The sequence below is a fragment of the Protobothrops mucrosquamatus genome, unplaced genomic scaffold (genome assembly GCF_001527695.2).
Source record: "Protobothrops mucrosquamatus isolate PMUCROS unplaced genomic scaffold, P.Mucros_1.0 scaffold569, whole genome shotgun sequence".
Lineage (NCBI taxonomy): Eukaryota > Metazoa > Chordata > Lepidosauria > Squamata > Viperidae > Protobothrops > Protobothrops mucrosquamatus.
Genome location: NW_015386871.1, coordinates 473,990 through 497,440, shown reverse-complemented (window position 1 = coordinate 497,440; position 23,451 = coordinate 473,990). Strand labels below are relative to the sequence as shown.

At 38.4% G+C, this 23,451-nt stretch overlaps 2 protein-coding genes across 2 annotated transcripts; one reads left to right on the top strand and one right to left on the bottom strand.

The window, feature by feature from the left end:
* Window positions 1-133: 133 nt before the first annotated feature.
* Window positions 134-10,800, bottom strand: CUNH22orf23 (chromosome unknown C22orf23 homolog). Its single transcript, XM_015817262.1, has 7 exons — window positions 10,762-10,800; window positions 6,813-6,929; window positions 6,060-6,122; window positions 5,243-5,425; window positions 3,783-3,914; window positions 1,248-1,348; window positions 134-998 (listed from the first exon to the last, which is right to left on the bottom strand). Exons 1-7 carry the CDS (start codon window positions 10,784-10,786, stop codon window positions 876-878), a joined length of 744 nt encoding a protein of 247 aa, XP_015672748.1. The 5' UTR covers window positions 10,787-10,800; the 3' UTR covers window positions 134-875.
* Window positions 10,801-10,845: 45 nt separating this feature from the next.
* Window positions 10,846-18,460, top strand: POLR2F (RNA polymerase II subunit F). The gene is made up of 5 exons (XM_015817263.1): window positions 10,846-11,003; window positions 12,635-12,704; window positions 13,578-13,708; window positions 16,576-16,647; window positions 18,285-18,460. Exons 1-5 carry the CDS (start codon window positions 10,984-10,986, stop codon window positions 18,373-18,375), a joined length of 384 nt encoding a protein of 127 aa, XP_015672749.1. The 5' UTR covers window positions 10,846-10,983; the 3' UTR covers window positions 18,376-18,460.
* Window positions 18,461-23,451: the final 4,991 nt, after the last annotated feature.

The window sequence follows — 23,451 nt, the reverse complement described above, 5'->3', positions numbered from 1 at the left end:
AACCACTATATTTTGTGTTTGTTTCTATAGTTTGAGATGTCTTGGCAGAAAGTGAACACAATACATTACGGTATATGGAATGAAAAATAGAAAATTACAAAATTCTCAGGACTTTTATTTTTTTTTACAAGTGGAGTAATATACAACTATCAAAAGTGAGCTGGACCAAAGCAAAAAGTGTGACAATGAGAAAACATCCCTTACTCTTGTCCAATTACTTTTGTGATATTAAGTCTTTTTTAAACAAGTGACAGACATGTGAATAGTCATAATGAAAATGGTCCTATGTCTGTAATTTTACTGAAGAAGCATTCATCAAAAATAACTGCCATCTAAAATCTTCCAATTTTCTCTTTCATACTCCGATAGAATAGTCACCACTGTTCGCTTAAGAGTTATATGATGAGTGAGAAACAAGTTTTGAGTGGAAGCAGCATCCCAGTTGATGGCAGAATCATATATAAAATATTTTTGATCTATTCTAATTCTAAAAAACAGCAGCACATAAATGGTAGAAACATAGATGCTTTTTTCCAGAGATGAAGTATGTAGAAATACTTTCCTCTTGTTTGTCAAGGCAAGCAAGCTGATACTCATTCTAACCTTGTGATTCATTTGAACCCTTTTGTTTCTGGATCACATTTTTGAAAAGGCTTCCTGCCATTACATATTGAAACAGGTTGTTCCTACTTTTCCAGAGTCATACAATATTTCTGGACATTAAATATATTCTACAGGTACTTGCCACGAAAGAGTCAAAACTGTACTAATAAAATATTCTTCACATTCTCTTATGTCTGCAGAAAAAGTAAGGGTAAAGGAGTTATATCCGTAGGGGTGTGTGTGTGTGTGTGTGTGTGTGTGGCGGGGGGGGACTATTGGTCTACTTGAACCGTGCTTGGATTGTCATGTTTGATGCCTATATTGAAAGACTTGGCTATTGCCTGTTTTAGTTCTGCTGTTCTCTGTTTGTCAATCATCTCCATCTCCCGGAGCTTCTGCAAACAGCAGAAAAAGGAGACATAATAAGAATTCAATAAATTTTAATTTTCTTACAAGATAATACACAAGTCTTACTCCAGATGAAGATGTATTACCACCTCCACTATAACATTTTTAAAAGGTTCTTTTTGCTTTAGATACACACATGCCCCTCTGCTAAATCTTTCCCCACTTTCTCAAAATATCATCATGTCCAATTTTCAAATGAAAAAAAGATTGCATTTAAGGTCAGAATTACCAAGTACCTGTGATATTTCGGTTTGGATAATTCCTTGATACGCTTTGCTCTGTCCCAATGCTTCCATTTCTGACAGGAAATTTTGTCGATCTTGAATTTCATTCACCACTGAGCACAAAGACAAATGAAGCAATGTGGAATGAAAGATTAAGGGGAAGGAACATAGTTGTTCTTCTGAAGTTTGAATAATTATTTTCCCATTTTATTTAAAAGACGTCTGTAGCAGCCCATCTTATGGGTCATAACCCTGGGAGGCTTGCAACAGCATCAACATGAAATAAAAAACAACATTGAAACATGCTACATTAATTCTCTGTATGCTATTTAAACCTGTTCATGACCACCGCTTCCATTGGGGGAAAATAGATGCATTGTGTTATATAGTTATGTGAAAAAGAAAGTGCACCCTTTTTGAGTTCTATGGTTTTACTTATCAGGACATAATAAAAAAAATAATTTGGTCCTTAGCAGTTCTTAAAAGTAGATAAATCTAACCTCAGATGAACAAGAACACATGACATATTACACCATGTCGTCATTTATTTTACAAAAAGAAAGCCAAAATGGAGCAGCTACATGTGAAAAACTGCTTTCATAGCTATGAAGAGGCTAAGTAGCAGCCAGGTGCTGCTAATCAAGTATCCTCGATCAGTTGATCATCAGCAAGTGTGACTATCTCTATAAAAGCCCAAGGTTTAGGAGTTTGCTGGTCTTCAGCATTGAGGTGTGTGTTAACACAATGGCAAAAAGAGGAAAGACATCAGCAATGATCTTAGAGCAGTGGTTCTCAACCTATGGGTCGGGACCCCATTTGGGGTCGATCGACCATTTCATGGGGGTCGCCAAGCAAGGCTGTCTGCCATTTTTTTTGTCCGCCATTTTTTCCCCCTTTTCCGGCGGGTGCCTTACCTCCCTTGGGCTGGGCCAGCTGGTGGTCAGCCTGCTCCGTCTCTGCCGCTTGCCAGCTATGCCTCGGCCGGCGCAGGGGGCGGAACCACGCATGCGCGGCGCTCCCGGGCAGGGAAAGTCCTCGACTTATGACCGGTTTAGTTCTCGACTTACGACCGGTTGGGGTCGCGGCATTAAAAAGGTTGAGAACCACTGTCTTAGAGAAACAATTGTTGCTGCCCATCAGTCTGGGGAGGATTATAAGGCCATTTCCAAACAATTTAAAACCCATCATTCTACAGTGAGAGGAAGATTATTCACAAGTGGAAAACATTCAAGGCAGTTTCCAATTTTCCCAGGAGTGGCTGTCCCAGCAACTTCACCCCAAGGTCAGGCCGGGCAAAGGTCACAGAAATTGCAAAAAATCCAAGAGTTACATCTCAGACTCTCTAGGCCTCATATAGCATGTTAAATGTTGAAGTTCATGACAGTGCAATTAGAAAAAAACTAAAGTATGGTTTTTTTGGGAAGGGTTACCAGGAGAAAGCCTCTTTTCCTCTAAAAAGAACATGGCTGCACAGCTTCGGTCTGCAAAGTTGCATCTGAACAAATCACAAGTCTTCTAGAACACTCTCCTTTGGACAGATGAGATCAAAGTAAAGATGTTTGGCCATAATGCACAGTGCCATGTTTGGCAAACACCAAACATCAGCACAAACATCTCATACCAATTGTCAAGCACGGTGGTGGAAGGGTGGTGATTTGGGCTTATTTTACAACCAGAGGACCTGGGCACCTTGCAGTCATTGAGTCGACCATGAAGTCCTCTGTATATCAAAGCATTCTAGAAACCGTTGCATCAAATGGTTTGGTGTCATCCTGGGTAGTAGTCTACAACACTATGCTAAAGTAATGATTCTGCCATACTGCATTAGTGGGATAAGGGTGGTTTTCTGTGCTTCATCCTGGAAGTATGAGCAATCTTTTGCAAAGACAGTATAGCACGTAAGCCACTGATCTGACAGTGCTCAGAATCTAAGGAGACAAGCAGGAGGGAATAAATGTCTACTAGCTACAAACAGGCAGTATTCATAGAACACGCTTTAATCAGATCAGGTCAATTCTTAGAAGCTGCATTTTACACATCCTAATGGTGTGGATCTAACATCTAACTTGGTTAGAGCTAATCTTAGTTTTTAGTGGTGGCATACTATATGAACATAGCATGTTTGCTTATCTTCTGGTTCAATGTATGATGCCAATTCAGTAAGTGGATTAGCATTATAAATTAGGGATCATCACACAGACAAATGTTTACATTGGATTTGGTATTTTTATCAACCAATTGAGTCTTCTCAAGGACAGCTGCCTTTTACAATTGACTGATGGGGATTTTGTCAATGCTGATGGTGTTCTAGTAGTGATCCAGTTGTTTTAGGATTGCACGTAATGTACCTATTACCATGTGGTACCATCTTTGCTTTCTTTTGCCACAGTCCTTCTATTGCAGTTCTTTGTATTATATCTGTATTCCAGTGGTGCCTGTGGGTGTAAATGTTTGAGTTCCTGAACTACAACCAACCTTTTATCCTAAGCTAATGTATGGCATGAACCCTGCCAGAGTGTATCCTTTTAACTAAGGAGGTCTACTTACATTCATCAAATCGGTCCAGCTCTAGTACTGTTTCTTCTACCTTGACTGGTTTCTTCTGAGTTTTCTTCTCCACTTTGTCCTTTCCTGTTGCTAAGATGTTTTGCAGTCTTTCTTTCTCCTTCTCCAGGTCTCCTGTAAATACAAAAGAAATATTATTACTGATTATAAAAATATTGATCAGGATTCCTGGATAGGATAGCTGACTGTTCCTCCCCCCCACACTTCACATTTGGGAAGAAGGACCATGGACTTGTTTGAATTTTGGATTGCTGAAGCTTGATGCTCAGCAATTCACGGTTTGATTCAAATCTCAGGCATTTATATATTAGTGGTTGTAGGAAAACTATTCTTTCTGACCAACCTTATCCTAACCTACTAAATAGTAAATAAAAATTACCACACAATGCAAAACATAAAGAACAGACTGTGTTCAAAAGAAGACAAATTTAAAATGTCTAAGCAAATGAGTACAAATGAAGCCTGATACACAAATGGCAGCAGTTGAGACTGCTAAATGGAGAGAATTTTAGTACTTCTGCACACAAGACATTCCCTTGGTTATCATATTCTTTCTCAGACATTTCTCTTTGAAGAGTTGCACTAATCTGGCAGATCATTTAGATTCATCAAGCCTTTCAGCGGGTAGTCCTTCTTTAACTACTGCAACTGGGAACCACCAATCAGTCATTAAGCAAAATGGCAGCTAAGCGGGAAAAATATGTCACTGTGTTTACAATTTTACATCAACTTTACAACATCAAAAGGATATGACCTCAAACAGCAGGGAAGGTTTCTGGAACTTGACTCACAAGGAAGCCAGGTAAAAGGGCAAATCTTAAGGCTCCTTTTCACCATTTTGGGTGCTCACTTCAGTCCTGGGATAATTAGCAAGGGAATTAGATCATTCATGTTTGTATCTACATTCATTGGAGAGGAAGAGATTATAAGAAGTAAGCAGGCACACAATGTGGAATACAGATCATCAGCTGTTTGCCAGCACACATGGGAGGCTTGAGCCACTTAGGAGGCAAATAAAGGCCTTGAGTGAGACATCGATTATGGTCTTGTCAATTTCAGACAGCAACGGTGCAGATCCAGGGTTCTAATCAAGTAATTAAAATCACAGAATTGGGGTTAGCACTTTTCAGTGACCCTCTGCATTGAAGAGAGAAGCAGCTTAGGCAATCCTTTTGTACTGTAAAGGAGGTAAAGGGAAAAAAAAGCAGATCAGGCAATGGACAACATGTACCGTGTGAAATGGTGAACATAAATGTGGTCATTGGTTGCAAAGTTATATTTTCATAGGTTGTAAAGTAATTTTCATCACTGTGGTAACTACAAGTGGTTGCTGCCCAAGCAGTACAGTAGCTGAACAAAGATTACTTGTAAATAATAAGTATAATCATTGTTATTTATCTCTCGATTCCTGCATTTATCATTTGCAAATGTTTCTTGCTTACGAGTGGCTTGAGGTTTGAATTTTTCTCTGATATATGCATTTCCTGCACGGCAAATTTCTGCAGGCCGGAGGTGAGGTCTACCAAAGGGACTGGTGGTCAAAATAATCTTTGATGATACAGGCTTTGGAAACTCTGGTTCTCTGCTGGATGTTGGATAACACTGTATGGGGAAAGCATCACCACCTAAGAAAGAAGGGCAAAGATTGGTCAGAAAGGAAGTAAATGTAAAGCTGGTGGCATGCATGTACCATTTTAAGTATACATGGCAGAGTCTCCTTTCAGCCAAACTCAGTCTCTGGCAGCTTCTTAGATATGTCCATGTAGTATTCTTGGCAGTGTCTAGATTTGACCCCAAGGTTAAATTGCTAGGTACAAATATGTGTTCCAATTTAATATTTCAGGAGGGATTCTGTAAATTGGCTTCTTATAAATGCATAAAAAGAAAATGTATAATAGGAATGATTCATGTTTTAATATGAATTCAGAATTATTTAAAACTAAATAGTCCCTCGACCTACCTTTATAATACATGCTGACAATCCCAAACTTTTACAGAAGATTCCTTATGGTTCTAGAGAGTTGGATAAACTAGAGTTTATTAAGAGGTATTCATCATCTGTGACTTAACTGTATTCCATTAATGTTCTGTTCACTTCCTGAGTTTATATACATTTCTTTTGCAAGGGAACAGTTTGTTTTTTTAGCTGGAGAAAGTCAAGTGGCTGAACTAAATTTAGAAATCCGAAAACCAGAACTAATAGCTTTGCAGACTTTAAAGAGGCATACTTACGTTTCATGCAATTTTAGGCATACTTACGTTTCATGCAATTTACAAGATGGCGTTGCTGGAAACAAGTAAGCTTAGATTCTTGCATCATCACTGAAAGAGAAAAAATATCTATACAGATCAGCAACAACAACATCACTACCTTTGCAGAAACAGATTTACCCGAACAGTACCTACATATAAAAAGGAATCCCAAGCCTTGAGAACAGATACCCACAAATGCTATAAAGCTATAGTCCAATATAGCAGCCTTTTCCAATGAGATGTCTTCCTGCTCTCTTTTGGATATAAATATAATTGAAGGGCATCCAATTGTAGAATACTATAGCATAATTAATATTCAAACCCCTTTTCAGAATATCTAACCAATTGCAACAACGGGTTTTCTCCACAAAACTATTTTTATTATTGTTGTTATTCTGGAATACAGAAATCCAAAGTGAAGTTTTTTCTGGGTTTTTTTACTTTAAACAAGTAGTATTCAAAAGGCTGTATTTTTTTCCTGTAACCAGTTTTCAGCTTATAACTTTATTGGCATGACTAGATCTTGTGATTAGCTGCTGTGGAGAAAGGTATGCAAGAATTTATAACTCATATTAAGGAAGAAATTCAACACAGGCTTTTTTCTACAGTCACTAAAATCATCAAAGACTAGGGATCCTTAACTTACATTCTCAATTTGTACAAACAGTAATTTAGGTAGTAGTTTTAAAATGCAACAAGATAATAACCAGGACTGGGGAGCATTACTTCCTGAGATACTTTTCTATTCTGCTTGATTACCTTTTAACAGCTCTTGCGTTTCCTGGCTATATTCCTTCACAGTGGGAACATGCCAAAATCCAGTTCCTTTTACCACAGGCCTGATCCTCTCTTGAGAAGCCATTGTAATACAATATCCTGAAAAAAATTGATAAAGAGATCTATGAGTTATTAAGATCACATCTCAAACATTAAAACAGTTTTTAAGATCACATCTTTATTTCTCCTACTGATTTTTCACCAGTGTTTATTTGTCATATTTATTTTATTTATTAAATTTCTATGCCGCCTGTGTTGCTCATACAGCAACTCTGGGAGGCTTACAATAGACTGAAAAGATAAAAAGTGCTGAAAACAGTTACAATTAGAAAAATTCAATAAGGAAGTTAAAAGTTAAAAGCCAAGATCTTCTCTGTTAGCCACCTGGCAGCCACCCACAAAATAGTAAGCCACTGTTGGGGCCCCAGACCAAAGGACAAAGCCATATTTTTAGACTTTAAAATATGGGCAGAATATTCAGTTGAAGATTTTAATTGACAATCTTAAAACAGGAGGGGTTCCAAGGAACACTGGATATTCTGAATTTCTCTAACAAGTTATGTCTGGCAGCATATACTTTTTAAAGCTATGTAGCACTTCCAATTTTAAGACAAAAAAATATTTTCAGAGCATGCAGGATGTGCATATTGAACTTGTATTGCACCTCCTTAAAGCTGCTATACTAAGGTGACCAACTTTTTTACAATGAAAAGGAGGACACAAATAAATTGAAGAAAAAAATATCAATAAAATAAACATTTTATTCATTGCAACAATAATACAGAATACACTATAATATGATAAATGCATAATAAAAAACATTTGTAACAACATTTTATATTGTAATTATGCTTACATGCCGCGCCCCCGCCCACAGCTGCCCCGCCAGCACTGCTGCCCCGCCATGTAGAGCAGGCCCTGCGGCTCCCAAAGCACCAGCTGCACCGGCTCCGGCCCTGGGGGGCAGCCCGCCATCGACACAGCCCGCCCGCAGCCGCCCCGCCAGCACCACCGCCCACCCTGCACAGCTCTGTGTAGAGCAGGCCCCACGGGGGCAGCTGGCCACCACCGCCCCTCACACCCCCGCCCGCAGCAGCCCCGCCACCCCTGCCTCTTGCGCCCGCAGCCATTATTGCCCTTGCAGGGCTGAAGATCAAGAGAAAGTTACCGTGGCATCACCGCTCCAGTCTCCTCCAGGTAGGAGATGGTGTAGTTGGGTAGCAGGGAGGGATGCAAAGTTCCTGCCAATTCGCCTTCACTGCAGACAACTTACATGTGCAAAGTTTGCTGGCCGGGTGTTTTAGCGCGCTCAGCAGCAATTCCTATTGGCTTTCGAAAGCCAATAGGGGGAGTAGCATAGTTCATGCAAAAGTTGAAAAAAAACCATCAAAAAAAGGTGCCGGAACGCCGTTCTAAGCGTTCTATGAGAAAAAAAAGCCTTGCAGATTAGTCTTCAAATATTGAAAAGGAGGACATGTAGGAGGATACTTTTCAAGGGACGACAGAACTCACAAAAGGAGGACTGTCCTCCCTAAAGGAGGACGGTTGGTCACCTTTGCTATACCTTTTCCCAGGACTGTGTATTTGCCCTTGGCAACTACCATATTGTGTGATTCCAGAACATTCTAATCACTTCATCTGGTAAATTTGCTAGTAAAAAGCCTTCTTGAAAGACCCAAGACAGCATGATCATTTGAATTCCCTTCTTGCTGTATTATTTTTATTATTACCTCCTGTGTCAGTGTAATTTTTCTCTATTTGAAAAAGTGTCAATGAGTGTATAATCTCAAAAAACATTTATACAGACTTCGGAAGTAACCAAATATTATATGAAATAATATGGAAAGACAAAGTCACTTGTAAAGTAGAAGATTTTGGCAATGGTAGCCTTTTCATGTTTCATAAATTAATATAAACACATTAATATAATGACAATACATTCTTTGCTGGCTCACCATTATCTTAATATCTGTAATACCCAGAATTGCTTGAGCAATTGATGCAGATGAATGGATGGATGAATGGATGGATAAATAAACATATGATCAGCTTTGCAAAGACAATGGCCCAGTGAAAGGAGTCAATGGATTTTTTTTGTTTCTTTGTGTGTGTCATCAGTGATAATATTTAGCAATTTTGATTTCTGTCAATCTGTTTTATTTTCAATTATCCCAAGCATCTAAGCATCTTGCCTTCATATTTTCTATCCTAAATATTTAAGTTTTAGCTTCATTTTTAATCCTCTTATGGACAGCCAGGGTTCTTTTTTTGTCATCTGTTATGGAATCATTTGTTTGTCAAGCTCTTGGTAGCCCACAAGAGTCTCCCTGAATTTTTAAAATAGTACATGCTAAAGAGAATAGGATAAATTCTCTTTCAGAAATTTCAGCAACTGGATAGCTTTCATTTTTAGAGCCCAATTAATTCATCAAGTAGTTAAGCTGGAGAGTTCTATTTTTTTACTAAGGGCCTGTATCAAGACTGTTCTTTTAACTGATGAGAAACATTTAAGTAATTAGGATATGAAAATACGCTCAGAGGACAAAGTATTTAACTATTTTTGTTTACTACAACAATTCAAAAGTGTATACTTTCTTCTTGCAATCTTTTGATCATCCAACTTTCACAGCCCAAAAGTACTACTGGGAAAATGTAGCCTTCATCATATGTATCATTGTTGCCAGAGTGATATCTCTCCCATGTATTTTATTTACATTTGTTGTACCCTTTCTCTTGAGGAGCATACACCTGTGTATTTAATGGTTACAGTTACTACCCCTGTGATTTATTTCCAGCTTCTTATTCAGCTACTGAATTAATTTGAATGGAAGCCTTCCCTGTGGGTACAGCTACAAATTCTGGGAAAATATCTGGACAATTACTAGGCTTTACTGTCATCTCAGCATTTTGACAGCCCAAATATGGTACCTCTAATGTCAGAAAACTAGTGCAAGTGCCAGTTTTGTGCCTTCTCCCCAGCATTGTTCTAGTAACACAATCAAAACACAACAGTCCCATAAATAGCAATAGCACTTAGACTTATATACCGCTTCACAGTGCTTTACAGCCTCTCTAAGCGGTTTACAGAGTCAGCATATTACCCCCAACAATCTGAATCCTCATAGGCATCACTGAAATGGCAGGAGACATAACAGTTTTTGCCTGTTGAAATACAGGTAGTGCTCATTTAGTGGCCGTAGGAAGTTACAATGGCATTGAAAAAGTGACTTATGTCCATTTTTCACACTTATGACCATTGCAGAATACCCATAGTCATATGACCAAAATTCAGATGCTTGGCAACTGACTCATAATATTTATGACGGTTGCAGTGTCCCAGGGTCATGTGATCACCTTTTGCAACCTGATAAGCAAAGTCAATGAAGAAGCTAGATTCACTTAACAACCCACATTACTAACTTAACAACTGCAGTGAGTCACTTAACAACTGGCAAGAAAGGTCATAAAATGGGGCAAAACTCACTTTAAGACTGTCTTGCTTAGCAACAAATTTTGGGCTCAATTGTAGTCGTAACTCGTGGACCAGCTGTACGCCACTTATTACTTTTTCCAACTGCATATTCATTTGTACAGTATTATGGACTGCATGTAGAAAATCCAAACTGACATTTTAAGGCAAAAACTCGAGACATTTGCGCTACATCATGGACCACAACAACAATTGCAACCGCCATCTTATTCCAGCCATTGCACCGTACTTGACATCAAGGTGCAATTTAACGTAGTGGAGTTGCAACCAGGCAACTAAAACGGACGCGTGCAATCTCGGCTTGCATGCACCCCATGTCAACTATTCCCACAGAGCCGGTTTTCCGTCCGATCACGGCTCCCTTTTCTGGAGGGATAACAATATAAGGTGGGAAGCGAGAGAGGTTCGCAAAGGAAAAAATCTTAATTTTCCTTCTCTTACCCGAATTGGCGGCTCCTGTCACCATGACAACCGCCTCCGGCACTCGCTTCCGCCAACGTCAAAGCTGACCTCGGAAGTGTTCGCGCTCTGCGTGCTCTTTGACGGGAAGTGCGTGAGTTTGTTTTCCTTCGCGTGCTCGCCGGTGGGGATATTCCCGGCTTCTTCACGTCTCCCGTGAATTGTGATCGCGAGAGTCTGTTCTGAACGAGGGAAGGCCTCAACATGTCGGACAACGAGGATAAGTAAGCGCGTGAATAAGAAATCAATCTTTAACCTTTTGCCCAAATGTTGGCGTCTCCGGGATGTTGGGCTAGTTCTCATTTTCCAAAGCCGATCCAGGGTGGAAGGAAGGGGTTGCTTAGCCCAGTGTTTCTCAACCTTGACAATTTTAAGGCATGTGGACTTCAACTCCCAGAATTCCACAGCCAGCGTCGCTGGCTGTGGAATTCTGGGAGTTGAAGTCCACATGCCTTAAAATTGTCAAGGTTGAGAAACACTGGCTTAGCCAGTCCACCTGCAATTGGGAAAACAGCCTCCTGGAACTGCTTTAAACCGAGCTGTGAGACGCTGCCCTGGATTCAACTTCAGTTCGTGATTTAAAGAAGAATGTTAATTTTCAGCTATTGTTTCCCCCCTATATTGCTATGATTAATATTAACACTGTTTTTATTATTAAAATGTATATTCCACTTTCACGGTTGAACCAGTCCCAAAGTGATAGCTTACCCATGCACGGATTTTGGAGTAATTACATAATAATGAGCTGAGCCCGTGGTTATGGAGAAATTTGAATCCAAGTAGTAGCCTTACTCAGATAATTGTACTAAAACATTTTTAACTGGCAAGGCATATTCTTTCTCTGCTCATCACTGAAACTGGAGAGTAATTACAGTCTCTCCCACCCATATATAAATTTGGATCTGATTAAAGCTCCATTTAGCATGCTTTATTCTGAGAAGCTAAATGACCCACACTTTCAGTATGCCCTTTAGATGTGGCTGTTGAAATACAGTTAAAGTCAAGAATCCTTTGTTTTATAATTTTGTCTTCTTTATCACCTGTCAGTGAAGAATTGGGATACACCTAGTCAAATCAGACTTTTAAATGTATTAATATGTATATTTTAATTAACTTTATACTTTTGCTCAAACTTCATCCTGAGCTGTTGGAAGGAATTTGAGAATAGAATGCATTCTCTACATCTTCTGTGTTAAATCAAATCAGACTTTTAAATGTATTAATATGTATATTTTAATTAACTTTATACTTTTGCTCAAACTTCATCCTGAGCTGTTGGAAGGAATTTGAGAATAGAATGCATTCTCTACATCATCTATGTTAAATAACAACAGCCATGCACATAGGTCATTTATTCCTGTATTATTTGGCTCTAAATTTCTTAGAACTTACGAAGGAATCAGTAGGTTATAGTGGTCTCTGAAATTACAAATTTGGAAAGCCTAATAACTAGCTGTTGCTTATCACCATTACAGAGTACATTCAGGGAACAGAATTGCTGTAGTTTCCAAGTTCATGCCTGTTGATTTAATGACTTTTAAAAGATCAAGAATGTTTCGTTTTTCTGGCTTGTGTCACAGAATTTGAAAGAAACTCATTTTCTCCAGCCTAAAGACAGAATTGTTCCCTTTTTGACTTCTCTGTGATCCATTCACAGCCTGATTTATAAACCTGGGATTTCCTAGTGATTTTCCTTCCACATATAAATCAAGTCCAATCTTGCATTGTTTTGGTCAAAATAGCTAATTGACATCAGCTGTGACATTTAGCTTGTAATACTTATAGTGAATACTTTAGGGATGAAGGGTTTTGCTAGAGAATTATCCATAAGTTATTAATACATTTCTCCTGTTAGTTTTGATGGAGATGATTTTGATGATGTGGAAGAAGATGAAGGACTTGATGATCTAGAAAATGTTGAGGAGGTAAGTGACTTCAGTTTTTGATATTCTAAAACAGCCTTCAATCTGGTGAATGATTTGAAATAGGAAGATATACATTTTATGAGTGAAATAGCTTCTAGATGTATTAGACTTCTTCTGTCATTCTTAATCAGCAAAATGAATACTTTTGGAAGATTACATTTATGTATGTTATTAGGGTATAAATGAATATAGAAGTGATTTGAGGGAATTTATGAAAGGACTACTTAAAAGGAGAAAGAAGGAGCAAACTGTTAAAGAGGGACTTTGAGAAAAGGTTATACAGTCCTTACAGGAAAGCATGAAAAACAAACTCAAAATAACCTTACCATGATTTTGTTTAGTATAAGATGGGACAGAAAGAAACTTGGACAGGTTTTCAAAAATTATGTCAGTCCTTTGAGGTAGGCCAGAAACTGGCAGGGATTCCAGGAATACTCTTTATCATAGTAAGGCAGAATAATAGAATCTTGAAAGTTCTGGTCATTTGTATCCCTCTTATCTCTCTCAAAGTCTGTTCTACATTTTTTTTACCCAAGGCATATATTTTGTTTCTTTGACTAGAAACTAAGGACAATGGGAATAGAATACAAATTTATAGTGGTAACTTAGATCTGTAAAGTCCCAATGCTTAAGTGGTATAAAATGTGAACTTTAGAAAATGGGTTAGAAAATATATGAATTCATAGGTTAATGCCTGTTTTCAAAGAAAAAACTTACCATCATGTATTAGACCTTTTACCTAATAGCATTCTTGTTGTAGAACCTTACTTAACATTTTCCATTCATATTCTCCATTGGTTTCAATTTGATGACTGCTCAGATGACAAGGCATACAGCTGTGTGTGTTTACATTTGCTTTGCATTATTCCATAGGAGGGTCAGGAAAATGTGGAAATCTTGCCATCTGGAGAGCGACAACAGGCAAATCAGAAGCGGATCACTACTCCTTACATGACCAAATATGAGCGGGCCAGAGTTCTTGGTACCCGTGCCCTCCAGATAGCGTAAATATATATTTATTTACTTACTCACCTTTTATATTAATGATTGTCTGAAGGCTTTTCCAGATTTCAGCTGTTTGCCTCCAATGCATAATGAAATTTCTTTGCAGATTTCCACCCTTTCTTCTACTTTGCCATAGTTATGGCTTGGTATTCTATCTAGATCTCAAGACAGCCCCCGATTGGTCGATTCCTCTGCTTCTTTTCCTTCCCACCCATCCTAGAAAAAAAGGCAATCATTGCTTTCCCTTCATTGGGCATGTGTTTGAGGACTAGTGACACACATCAGCGAATTGTAATGGAAATATTTCTGTAAAATGGAATGAAGCAGCGCAGGTAGACAGGATTGCCCTGCTTGCACCATCATTCAGCACAAAAAACACAGATGTCAGTTACCTTACCAGCAGGTAAAGATGACACTAAGATGGCATCATACATTTCTACCTTCATGAAACAGTGAGCGCCCTGTCCTCTTGCTGGGTTAAACTGGAAGTGTGGAACTAGCTTAAGTCTTTCAGTGTATCATAAAAACATTTTAAAAGTTATTAAAGTAGAAAATTAAAACTATGAATACAAATCTTTTCAGAAAGATGTCTTTAAAGCAAAAAGATCAGTTTCAATAATTGAACAGGAAGTGGCTTTCAGAGACCCAGTAGCAAAGTAAGCTCATCCTACACATTCTTGCATGCATCTGCAAGTGAGGATGCAATGGATATATACTTTGGATTAGAGAGGAGTAAAGTCTCTTTTTTTAAAATAAAACATTTTCCCTTTATTAAATTAGTCGTTGATACCAGTTGCTCTATCAGAGAACTATTTTGCCCAACTGGCTTGGGCAAAATCTGGGCCTATAACAACTTCCAGCAGCTGAGGCTATATTTCAGAAAGGCTCTTTGGCAGAACGTGTATTTAAATTATTAGTGAGGTATCATTAAAAATAGGTCATTTATTTTAAATGTTACTACGTACATGGCTTTCAGAGTTCATACAGGGAAACATATGAATAATGGGAGGGGAAGGCTGCTAGCAGAATATTCCTATGCTGCATTCAAGAATTGGGCAGTAAGAGTGGTACAAATGAGCTTTAGGATGAGCACCTGAAAATAGATCCATTAATAAGATTGTATTTTTGGGGTTACACAATATTTTTCAGATTAAATCTTTTCCCCATTCTGAAGGTGCTAAACAGGAAAATTTTACTCTTTTTTTTGGGTGGAAAACTAAATATTTAGAACAATTGGCCTCTAAAAGCAGATAGATCAGAGGTTCTCAACCTATGGGTCGCGACCCCATTTGGGGTCGATCGACCATTTCACGGGGGTCGCCAAGCAAGGCTGTCCGCCATTTTTTCCCCCTTTTCCGGTGGGTGCCTTACCTCCCTTGAGCTGGGCCACCTGGTGGTCGGCCTGCTCCGTCTCTGCCGCTTGCCAGCTACGCCTTGGCCGGCGCAGGGGGTGGAACCACGCATGCGCTGCGCTCCCGGGCAGGGAAAGTCCTCGACTTACGACCGGTTGGGTAGTCCTCGACTTACGACCGGTTTAGTCCTCGACTTACAACCAGTTTAGTCCTCGACGTACGACCGGTTTAGTCCTCGACTTACGACCGGTTGGGGTCGCGGCATTAAAAAGGTTGAGAACCACTGAGATAGATGTTTCATTATCCAATATGTTCCCAGTATTGCTCCAGGAAGGAATGTAGTGCTCTTGAGCTTCTATGAAGCATCTTACGAGAGGTTTAACAAGGCAAAACTTTACAGGTTGTCCTCGTTTATCAACTGCACATTCAGTGACCATTCAAAATTATGATGGCACTGAAAAATTAGGTTTATGACCAGTTCTTAAACTTACATCACAGGGTCCCTGCAGTCATGTGATTGCAGTTTGGGTGCTTGGCAACCAGTTTGCATTTATGATGGTCATCAACTTCTGGTCACGTGATTGTTATTTGTTCCCTTCGCAGCTGGCTTCCAATAAAATCAGAGAAACTGGCAGTAAGTTGCAAGCGGCAGTCATGTAACATCTCACTTAATGGCCATGGATGATTTGTTTAATGACTATAGCCAGAACTGATGTCATAACTCTGTATGGTCACATGAAGTTTTACTTTACAACTATGTCACTTAGTGATGGAGTTGCTGGTCCCAATTGTGATTAGTGAGGACTAGTAGCTGGTTATTTTTCTTCATTTCAGTAGAAATCGCATGGTAGACAGTTGCTTTGATAAGCCAATGGAGATTGGTTTGATAAGCCAATGGAGATTGGATTGTGATCCCAATAATGTCCATGTGTGAGAATTTAGCCTCTCCTACTTTTATTTTTGTGTTATATTCCATTTTATGCCCAAAATAGCAACCTCATTTCCCCCACTTCTATATGCAATTTAAAATTAATTTATAATTCATTTGAACATTTTATTATTGAAATATATCCAACAAATAGCAAAGAGCCAGTTTGTGGCTAAGGTACCAGGCTAGAAATTTGGAGATAATCAGTATTTGTCCCACCTTAGGCACAAAGACAGTCGGATAACCTTGGGTCAGCCACTTTCTCTTAGCTCTAGGAAGCAGGCAGTGGTAAATTACTTCTGAAAACCCTTGCCAAGAAAACTGCAGGGACTCTCCAGGGTTGCTAGAAGTCAAGACTTGATTAAAAGGTACAACACCTCCCCACCCCCAACTCTAAAATAAAAATATTTAAAATGTGAGACAGCAGAGATTATAGCATAGGTTTTCAAGAGTAAAAACTCCAGGCTACTTACAGGTTTGACAGGAAATCAAATGGTATATCTTATTCTCATCTAACTTGATAACTTTTAATATCCACTGTTTACTCCAGTTGCAATAAAAGTTCTTAAATCTTTTTTCCTCTCAGGATGTGTGCCCCAGTAATGGTAGAGCTTGAAGGAGAAAGAGATCCCTTGCTGATTGCAATGAAAGAACTGAAGTAAGTTGAGAAGTTTTATCCATGTGCAGGTGTGCGTAAACGGTTCCCTCTCTAATTAGATTTGGACATTCTACTTTAAGACAGGAGAGGCTGAATGGTGAACATTCCAGTTTCACTCTTCCTGTTCTTCCAGTTGTCTGTCAGATCAAGATAATTTTCTGCACTCTGGAATCTTGCCTACTTGCATGGTTCTACATACAGTTTAAAACCATGATTTTTAGGACATTGATGATGAGAGGAATCTCTGTAAACAGTAAATATTTATTGCTACAGATGTTTGTCCTACAATTTGTAAGTGTCAAAAAGGCAATTATTGGGAAGAGAGAGCTAGTTAATTTTATGCACATGTACAATATCTGAATACAATTTCTGTTGTCCAATAAGAGACTAACAGAGTGTTATATATACAGTGTTCCATTTTGTAGGTGCCTTTACTTTTCTAAGTAGAGGTAATACTATTGTTTTGCATAGGAATAAAATACTAGTTATAAAATAGTATTTTTATAATTATTTTTTGTCACATTTTCAGTACCATAATTTTCCCAGGTGCATTAATTAAAAGCTTTAAAATAGTTAATGATTTGGTTCCTGCCATCTCTGTTTTTTTCCACAGAAGTATAGTCACAGTAGATGATTCCCTTTTCTCAACACTGAAATGTTTCAGACTGTTATTTTGAAATTCAGGGTTTAAATAGATAATAATTTGGTTTCTCTTTTTTTATAAGTGCCATTGGCTAGAAAGCTATAATGTCAGATGTTATATAGAAACTAAAAAAAAAATGACAGTAAACTGTTCTGTTATAAGCACTTGATATACATGAGTTCCCATTATAGAAAGAAATACAAAAGCTACTTTTTTCTTTCTTCATATTTGGCTCACGTTGTGCACATAATGTAAGATTTGTACATTATTTAATGGAAAGGCATTTGTAAGCCCAAACATTAATGTAACTAAACTTGCTTTAATATTTACTTGAGCTATGCGAAGCTCTGACTAGTATAACCCCAATACAAAATCATAATGTGAGAATTTCCTTGAAAAATTCTATTCTGGTTATGGTTTCAGGACCATTCTGTTGAACTCCTATAGCTTTTTAAAAATATTTTTATTTTTTTACTTTTCACGTATTGCAATTATAAACCTAATGTCCTGGAGAAATTCCAAGGTCACTAATTACATTGTTGACTTAAAAAGTCTTATTTCTATTAAACTGGATTTAAATTTCTTTCCTTTAGGTTCCAAGTTACTCAGTTTGCCAAAGGTTTTTAATAGTTTATGTATTCCACTCAGAGCATTTTTTTGGTTTATGGCATTACACTATATGAACACTTTATATACAATTAAACAATGCGTATTAGAAAGGTCATTTGTGTGATCCCAATGTGGTCTTTCCACAGTGCAGTTGTATCCCTGTCTCTTAGGAAAGTTCCATGGAAAATTGAGATTCAGAAGTCCTACATTCAGATTATTTCCTGCTTAATTTCAAGAAGTAGGAAGGAACAGTCAATGATTTTCTGTGGGTGAATTTTTAGATTTGGTTTTGAAGGTTTTCAAATGTTTTATTACACTATTGGAGTTCTACTGAATACCAACGATTTAGTGTCCTTGACTATGAATGTCTCTTTCCCTCCTCCAGAGCTCGGAAGATTCCTATAATTATCCGCAGGTACCTGCCGGATGGAAGTTATGAAGACTGGGGTGTAGATGAACTAATTATCACAGATTAAATGTCTTCTGTGCTCCAACTCGAACTTTTATGGAATGCACATATGGATATATATTATATATTGTGTAAATAAATACCAAAATCCCCCTATAAATGTCTTGGATGTTTCCCTTTTACACAAAATAATGCTAAAGAAAACCAGTGGTCTGCCTTCCTTCCTTCCTTCCTTCCTTCCTTCCTTCCTTCCTTCCTTCCTTCCTTCCTCCCTCCCTCCCTCCCTCCCTCCCTCCCTTCTCTCTCTCTCTCTCTCTCTCTCTTTCTTTCTTTCTTTCTTTCTTTCTTTCTTTCTTTCTTTCTTTCTTTCTTTCTTTACAGTTCAGTCTTCCATTATCTTGAAGACCCAGTAGGTTTAGTTCTGTTGTTTTTGCAGAGCCAAGCGAGGTACCTGCTACCTTTCAAATGCTATAAATGCAAAGGTGGCACAGGAGAAGCTTCCTCAGTGTTGTATCTAATCATCACGTTATACACAAATGATTTTAAAGTGATCCTGCAGCTGCCAAACTTCCAGATGTCCTTTAAGACAACTGAAAGACCCCTTTGCCTTCAACCTACGCTTTTTTCCAGGGGTCTGTAGTAGAGGAGGCATTTCTGTTGCTTGCTACCAAACAGACATGCCTTTGTGCCCGGGAACAAGTTGCCTTGGAAACCCCCAATTTCCCCTCTGATCAAGGCTGGCTCTCTGGGCTTCTCAGGAGTATCACAGAGCAACTCTCATCAAATCTTCCATTGTTCCTTTTCCTGCCCTGACTTCTTATCAATCAACAGGATCCCCTTACAGTGGGCTGTTTTACAGCAAAAAGCATAGTTGCCTTGATGAGCTATCTAGAGAGAGTCAGCTTGACATCTGTAATCTATGCTTTATGGTACCTATGTATCAGTACATTTCTTTCCCACCCTATCTGGCATAGCCTTACTGTAAGTGCATGTTCATATTATGAAGAATTACACGATTCCTAAAATGTCAGGAAAATAAGTTTTAAATTTACATAAATAAGCAAACTCTATTGCAAAATAAACCTCCAAATCCATTGTGTCACTCAAATGGTAAAAGAGAATATTTTAAAAGTACTTTTGCAATGAAAATTTGTTATGCTTCTCAAGAAGACTTTGCTTTCTGCAATGAACTTATTTTTTGAAGCTTTATACAATAAATGTATTGTCACCATTGTTTTTTAAAAAAGAAATCAGTAAAGATTTTTTAACATAATCTACAAAGGCTTTGTAAACACCATTCCTATAAGTCAGGGGTCCCCAACCCCCAGTCCGTGGCCTGATGGAAACTGAGCTGTGCAAGCGGCGGGCAAGCACACAAAGCTCCATTTTGTATAAGCGGCTGGGGTGCGTGCAAAACCATCCCCTCCTCGTTGCAGCTGTTGCTGGTCCATAGACAGAAAGGTTGGGGACCACTGCTATAAGTTATGTAATGCATGTTATCCATAACGGTTTGCTTAAGATCCAGATTAGCCTGCTTTTGGCTCTTGATGCATAATTTCTTAAAATGTAATTTATTTTAATGCAAGTTCTTTTTAAAAATATAACTACTGCTTTTTGTATGCAACATTCCTGTGTCTTTGTTTCAGGTGTGGAGTTTTGGGAGAAAAACTAATGCTAATTAGACTCTGAAGAAACATTCCCGCTGGAATATCCAGATTTGCTCCCAATGTAAACTGTGGCAAAATGATTTTATAATTCTACTTTAGAAGGGTACATCAGACTTGCCCCAGATCTGAGCTGGTTTTTCCAGTGAGCTTGTGGAATTAGGGCAAAGGCTACAGACAATCCTAGGACTTCAGCTTACCTATTCTTGTCCCCCTGTCGCCATTTTATATATACGCTAACACTGATATATATGCAAATGAAATTTATATTTGGAAATAATGATTTTTTTTAAAAAAGGAGTAGTTTCAGAAATAATGTGAAATGGAAGTTAACAGAATACAACAACTGTCAACCGACAAAGGCACTGAAACCACAAGGAATCTGTCATGTTTGCTGACAGCAACTATGCCAATAATAGGTTAATCTGCAGAGTTATAACTTACAAATCTCCTTGGCTTCCCCACTCCCTCTGGCGTTTAATCACGTTTGTGTGATGAAATTTCAGTAATGAAATGTGTCTTTGTGTGATCGTTTTGGCATCCACAATGGAGCGCAGGAGTTGTTCTCCTGGTCCTCTTTTTCAAAAAAAAAAAAAAAAAAAAGCTTCTTTGTTTTAATACTCTCCCCCATCCCCCTTCCCCAACCCTTGCATCTAAATCAGATACAATTAAAAGGATAGCAAAGGCTCTAGGCCAGCTCCCACCAGACTGGTAGGGGAATGTGCAGTCCCTTTGTGCCAGCGTGGAAGCTGGTAAATGCTGGATCCTACTTTCTTAAGACAGAAACATGGCACTTTGGCATTAACTTATTGCAATTTATTGGCTAAGAAAGCAAATCACCTCTTAATCAGCTTTCCTTCTGAGGATGCACATAGAGAGCTCTTGAAGTAAGCTGGAACGATCCCTTTTGTTCCTTGCGTGTGGTTCCTTTAGCTGTGGCAATCTCCCTATTGGCAATAGGTCATGTATTTCCGGTCTTAACTGTGCTTCCCTAGAGCTATTACAAAAGTTCTTTCGGCTGTCCCTCCCAACTTTGCCGAAGAGTTTTCCCATTAGCCTTTTCCTTATTTTCAATGAGCTTCCTCCAAATAGGGCATCCTCCGGTTGTGTGAACTCCAACTTGGAATTTTCAAAAAAGGCTATGCCAGCTGACCAATTTGGGATATTGGTACACATCTACATTGGGGAGGACATAGAAAGCCCCACATCTTTGCCTTTGCTTGAATATCCCAAAGGCAACTGTTTTAAATTGCAGCATTGCATCCATAACCCAGAACTCTGGTAGGTTTTCTTTTTTTCCCAAAGGGAAATTTGTAGAACGAGACAGGGCCTTTTGAGTGGTGGTACCCTCTCTTTGAACTACTCCCATGATTTTCAACTTGTGCAAATGCTGGTATTTTTCTTTCGTGTATAAACTTACTATTTGCACAGATGTTTCAATACTTTAAAATGGAGTCAAACATTCGTGCTTTGATATTTTTTTACTGTTGTTTCATTACTTCACTATATTGGATTAGTAGCTTTTTTTTACTCTGTTTTTGCCTTTTCTGTATACCTGAGTTTCTCATCCTCAGCCGCTTTAAGATGTATGGAGTTCAATCCCAGAATTCTCCCAGCCAGCATGGGTATAGAATAGAATAGAGCTGGAAGGGACCTTGGAGGTCTTCTAGTCCAGCCCCCTGCTCAAGCAGGAGAACCAAGTATCATTCTTTATAATTTAGATAATTATTTAAACATGCTTTTATGCTTAAATAATTATCTACCATCAAAAGGTTTTGCAAGAATAAAACTTTGCAAAGGAAGCTTCACCCTTTTCTGCGAGTCAGTTCTCTTTTATTGGATATCAAAATGTCCATATAGATGTCCAGAATCTGGGACACAGAATAATGAGTTTAAGATATAGGAAGACAGATGCCTTCTCTATCAACAATGAAACATGCTATCTAGAACGATGGACTGCTTTTCACAATATATTCAAATTAGGACTGGAAACCATCTGACTAGGATGCTTTAATTTGGATTCCTTCACAGGAGGTTGGACTTAGAGGGCCCACACACCCTCTTCCAATTCTGATTCTATGCTTCTAGTTTTTAGGATTTGTAGTAAGAGGGGTGAAGAAAGAAGCTATGGCTCTTCTGATCTAAAATGAAGTATGTCTTAAGTTAATCCATTGGTCAGCTGAAGAAATATATTTGTATCGATCTTATCACTTTCCTATTAATCTCTTCTTGTTACTGTCCTTTACCTGGGAAAGTTCAACTCAGATTGCTTAGGGATCACTGAATCATCTGGTTAAATAATTCCTAGTGCCATGGTAAACATGGCACAAGTTGCCAATTGTTGGGAATTTAAAGCATTTGGCCAGACATTTAAACAGAAGCCTAGAGCCAAAGATTTCCATCAGAGTCAAAGGAGATAATGTCAGGCCAAATGCACAACCCGCCCACCATTGCATTTTTCATGTGCCCCCACACAGAATAAATCAAAAGGTACTCTGGTATGCAAAATATGGCAATTTCTGAATTGTAAGTATCATCTTGGCTATATATATATATATATAAGTGGGAATTTGCTCCTCCTGATTGTTAAGTACCTACCTGAGAAATCAGGAAGGATCAGTTGGTTTCAGGGGTAGAGGGGAAGCTTGAAAGTCCATTTGTGAAATTCCCAAAATTACAGTTATCCTTGGAAATTAAAGATGTTACCTCATATTCAAAGGCAGCTGACTTTAGAATAGCAAATGTAATAAAAGAGCTAGAAAAGATGACTAGGTGCGTGTGAACATCCCAATTGGCTTTAACAGACAACCATGGAACTGGAAAAGTACAATAAAAAGTGTGCTTGGAAGGTTTAACTGCAAAGACCAACGATTGTCATCTGGTCCATTGCTGGGTGAAAAAAGTGAAAATTGTAGTTCTGATTAGGTGTGAAAAGACAGATTGGTCTGTTAACAATGCACAGGGAGAAATCTATGGCTAATAAGGTGATGTGTAGTATACTAGGATTTTTTTTCTCTCTCTTCTCAGCCAATTTTGGAGGGATATGAGGCAGAGCATAGACCAAAATAGGAAACACACATTGACATACATAGCTAAAACATTTTAAGTTTATTACTCCATACATTTGATGCAAAGTTAATGATGCTAGGACAACTTAAGTTTGTAGCATTGGGGACAGGAAAAGATGTGCTACTTGCATAAATAAGGGTGCATAGCAGTTAATAGATTATAAAGGATACAGCCATACTACGTGTTCTTTTCAAATACCATAGAGAAAATATAATTATCCATAGCTGAACATGGAAGTAAGCATATATAAGTTCATAACGCAGGGCAGGCACGCCTCAGCTGTCTCAGTCTAAAGGTGTTGGGAAGAACAAAATGTAACCGTAACATACAATACTATATAACCCACTGTTTCTCAACCTTGGCAACTTGAAGATGTTGGCTGGAGAATTCTGGGAATTAAAGTCCATGCA

What these genes read in the sequence shown, in the direction of transcription:
- CUNH22orf23 (XM_015817262.1), bottom strand. Translation starts at nt 10,786, where the DNA reads ATGGTGACAGGAGCCGCCAATTCGG. An exon ending in AACGCAAGAGCTGTTAAAAG is followed by an intron (nt 6,123 to 6,812) that starts GTAATCAAGCAG and finishes TTTCTCTTTCAG; the next exon opens with TGATGATGCAAGAATCTAAG. An exon ending in TCCAAACCGAAATATCACAG is followed by an intron (nt 999 to 1,247) that starts GTACTTGGTAAT and finishes TGCTGTTTGCAG; the next exon opens with AAGCTCCGGGAGATGGAGAT.
- POLR2F (XM_015817263.1), top strand. Translation starts at nt 10,984, where the DNA reads ATGTCGGACAACGAGGATAA. An exon ending in ATGTCGGACAACGAGGATAA is followed by an intron (nt 11,004 to 12,634) that starts GTAAGCGCGTGA and finishes TTCTCCTGTTAG; the next exon opens with TTTTGATGGAGATGATTTTG. An exon ending in ATCTAGAAAATGTTGAGGAG is followed by an intron (nt 12,705 to 13,577) that starts GTAAGTGACTTC and finishes ATTATTCCATAG; the next exon opens with GAGGGTCAGGAAAATGTGGA.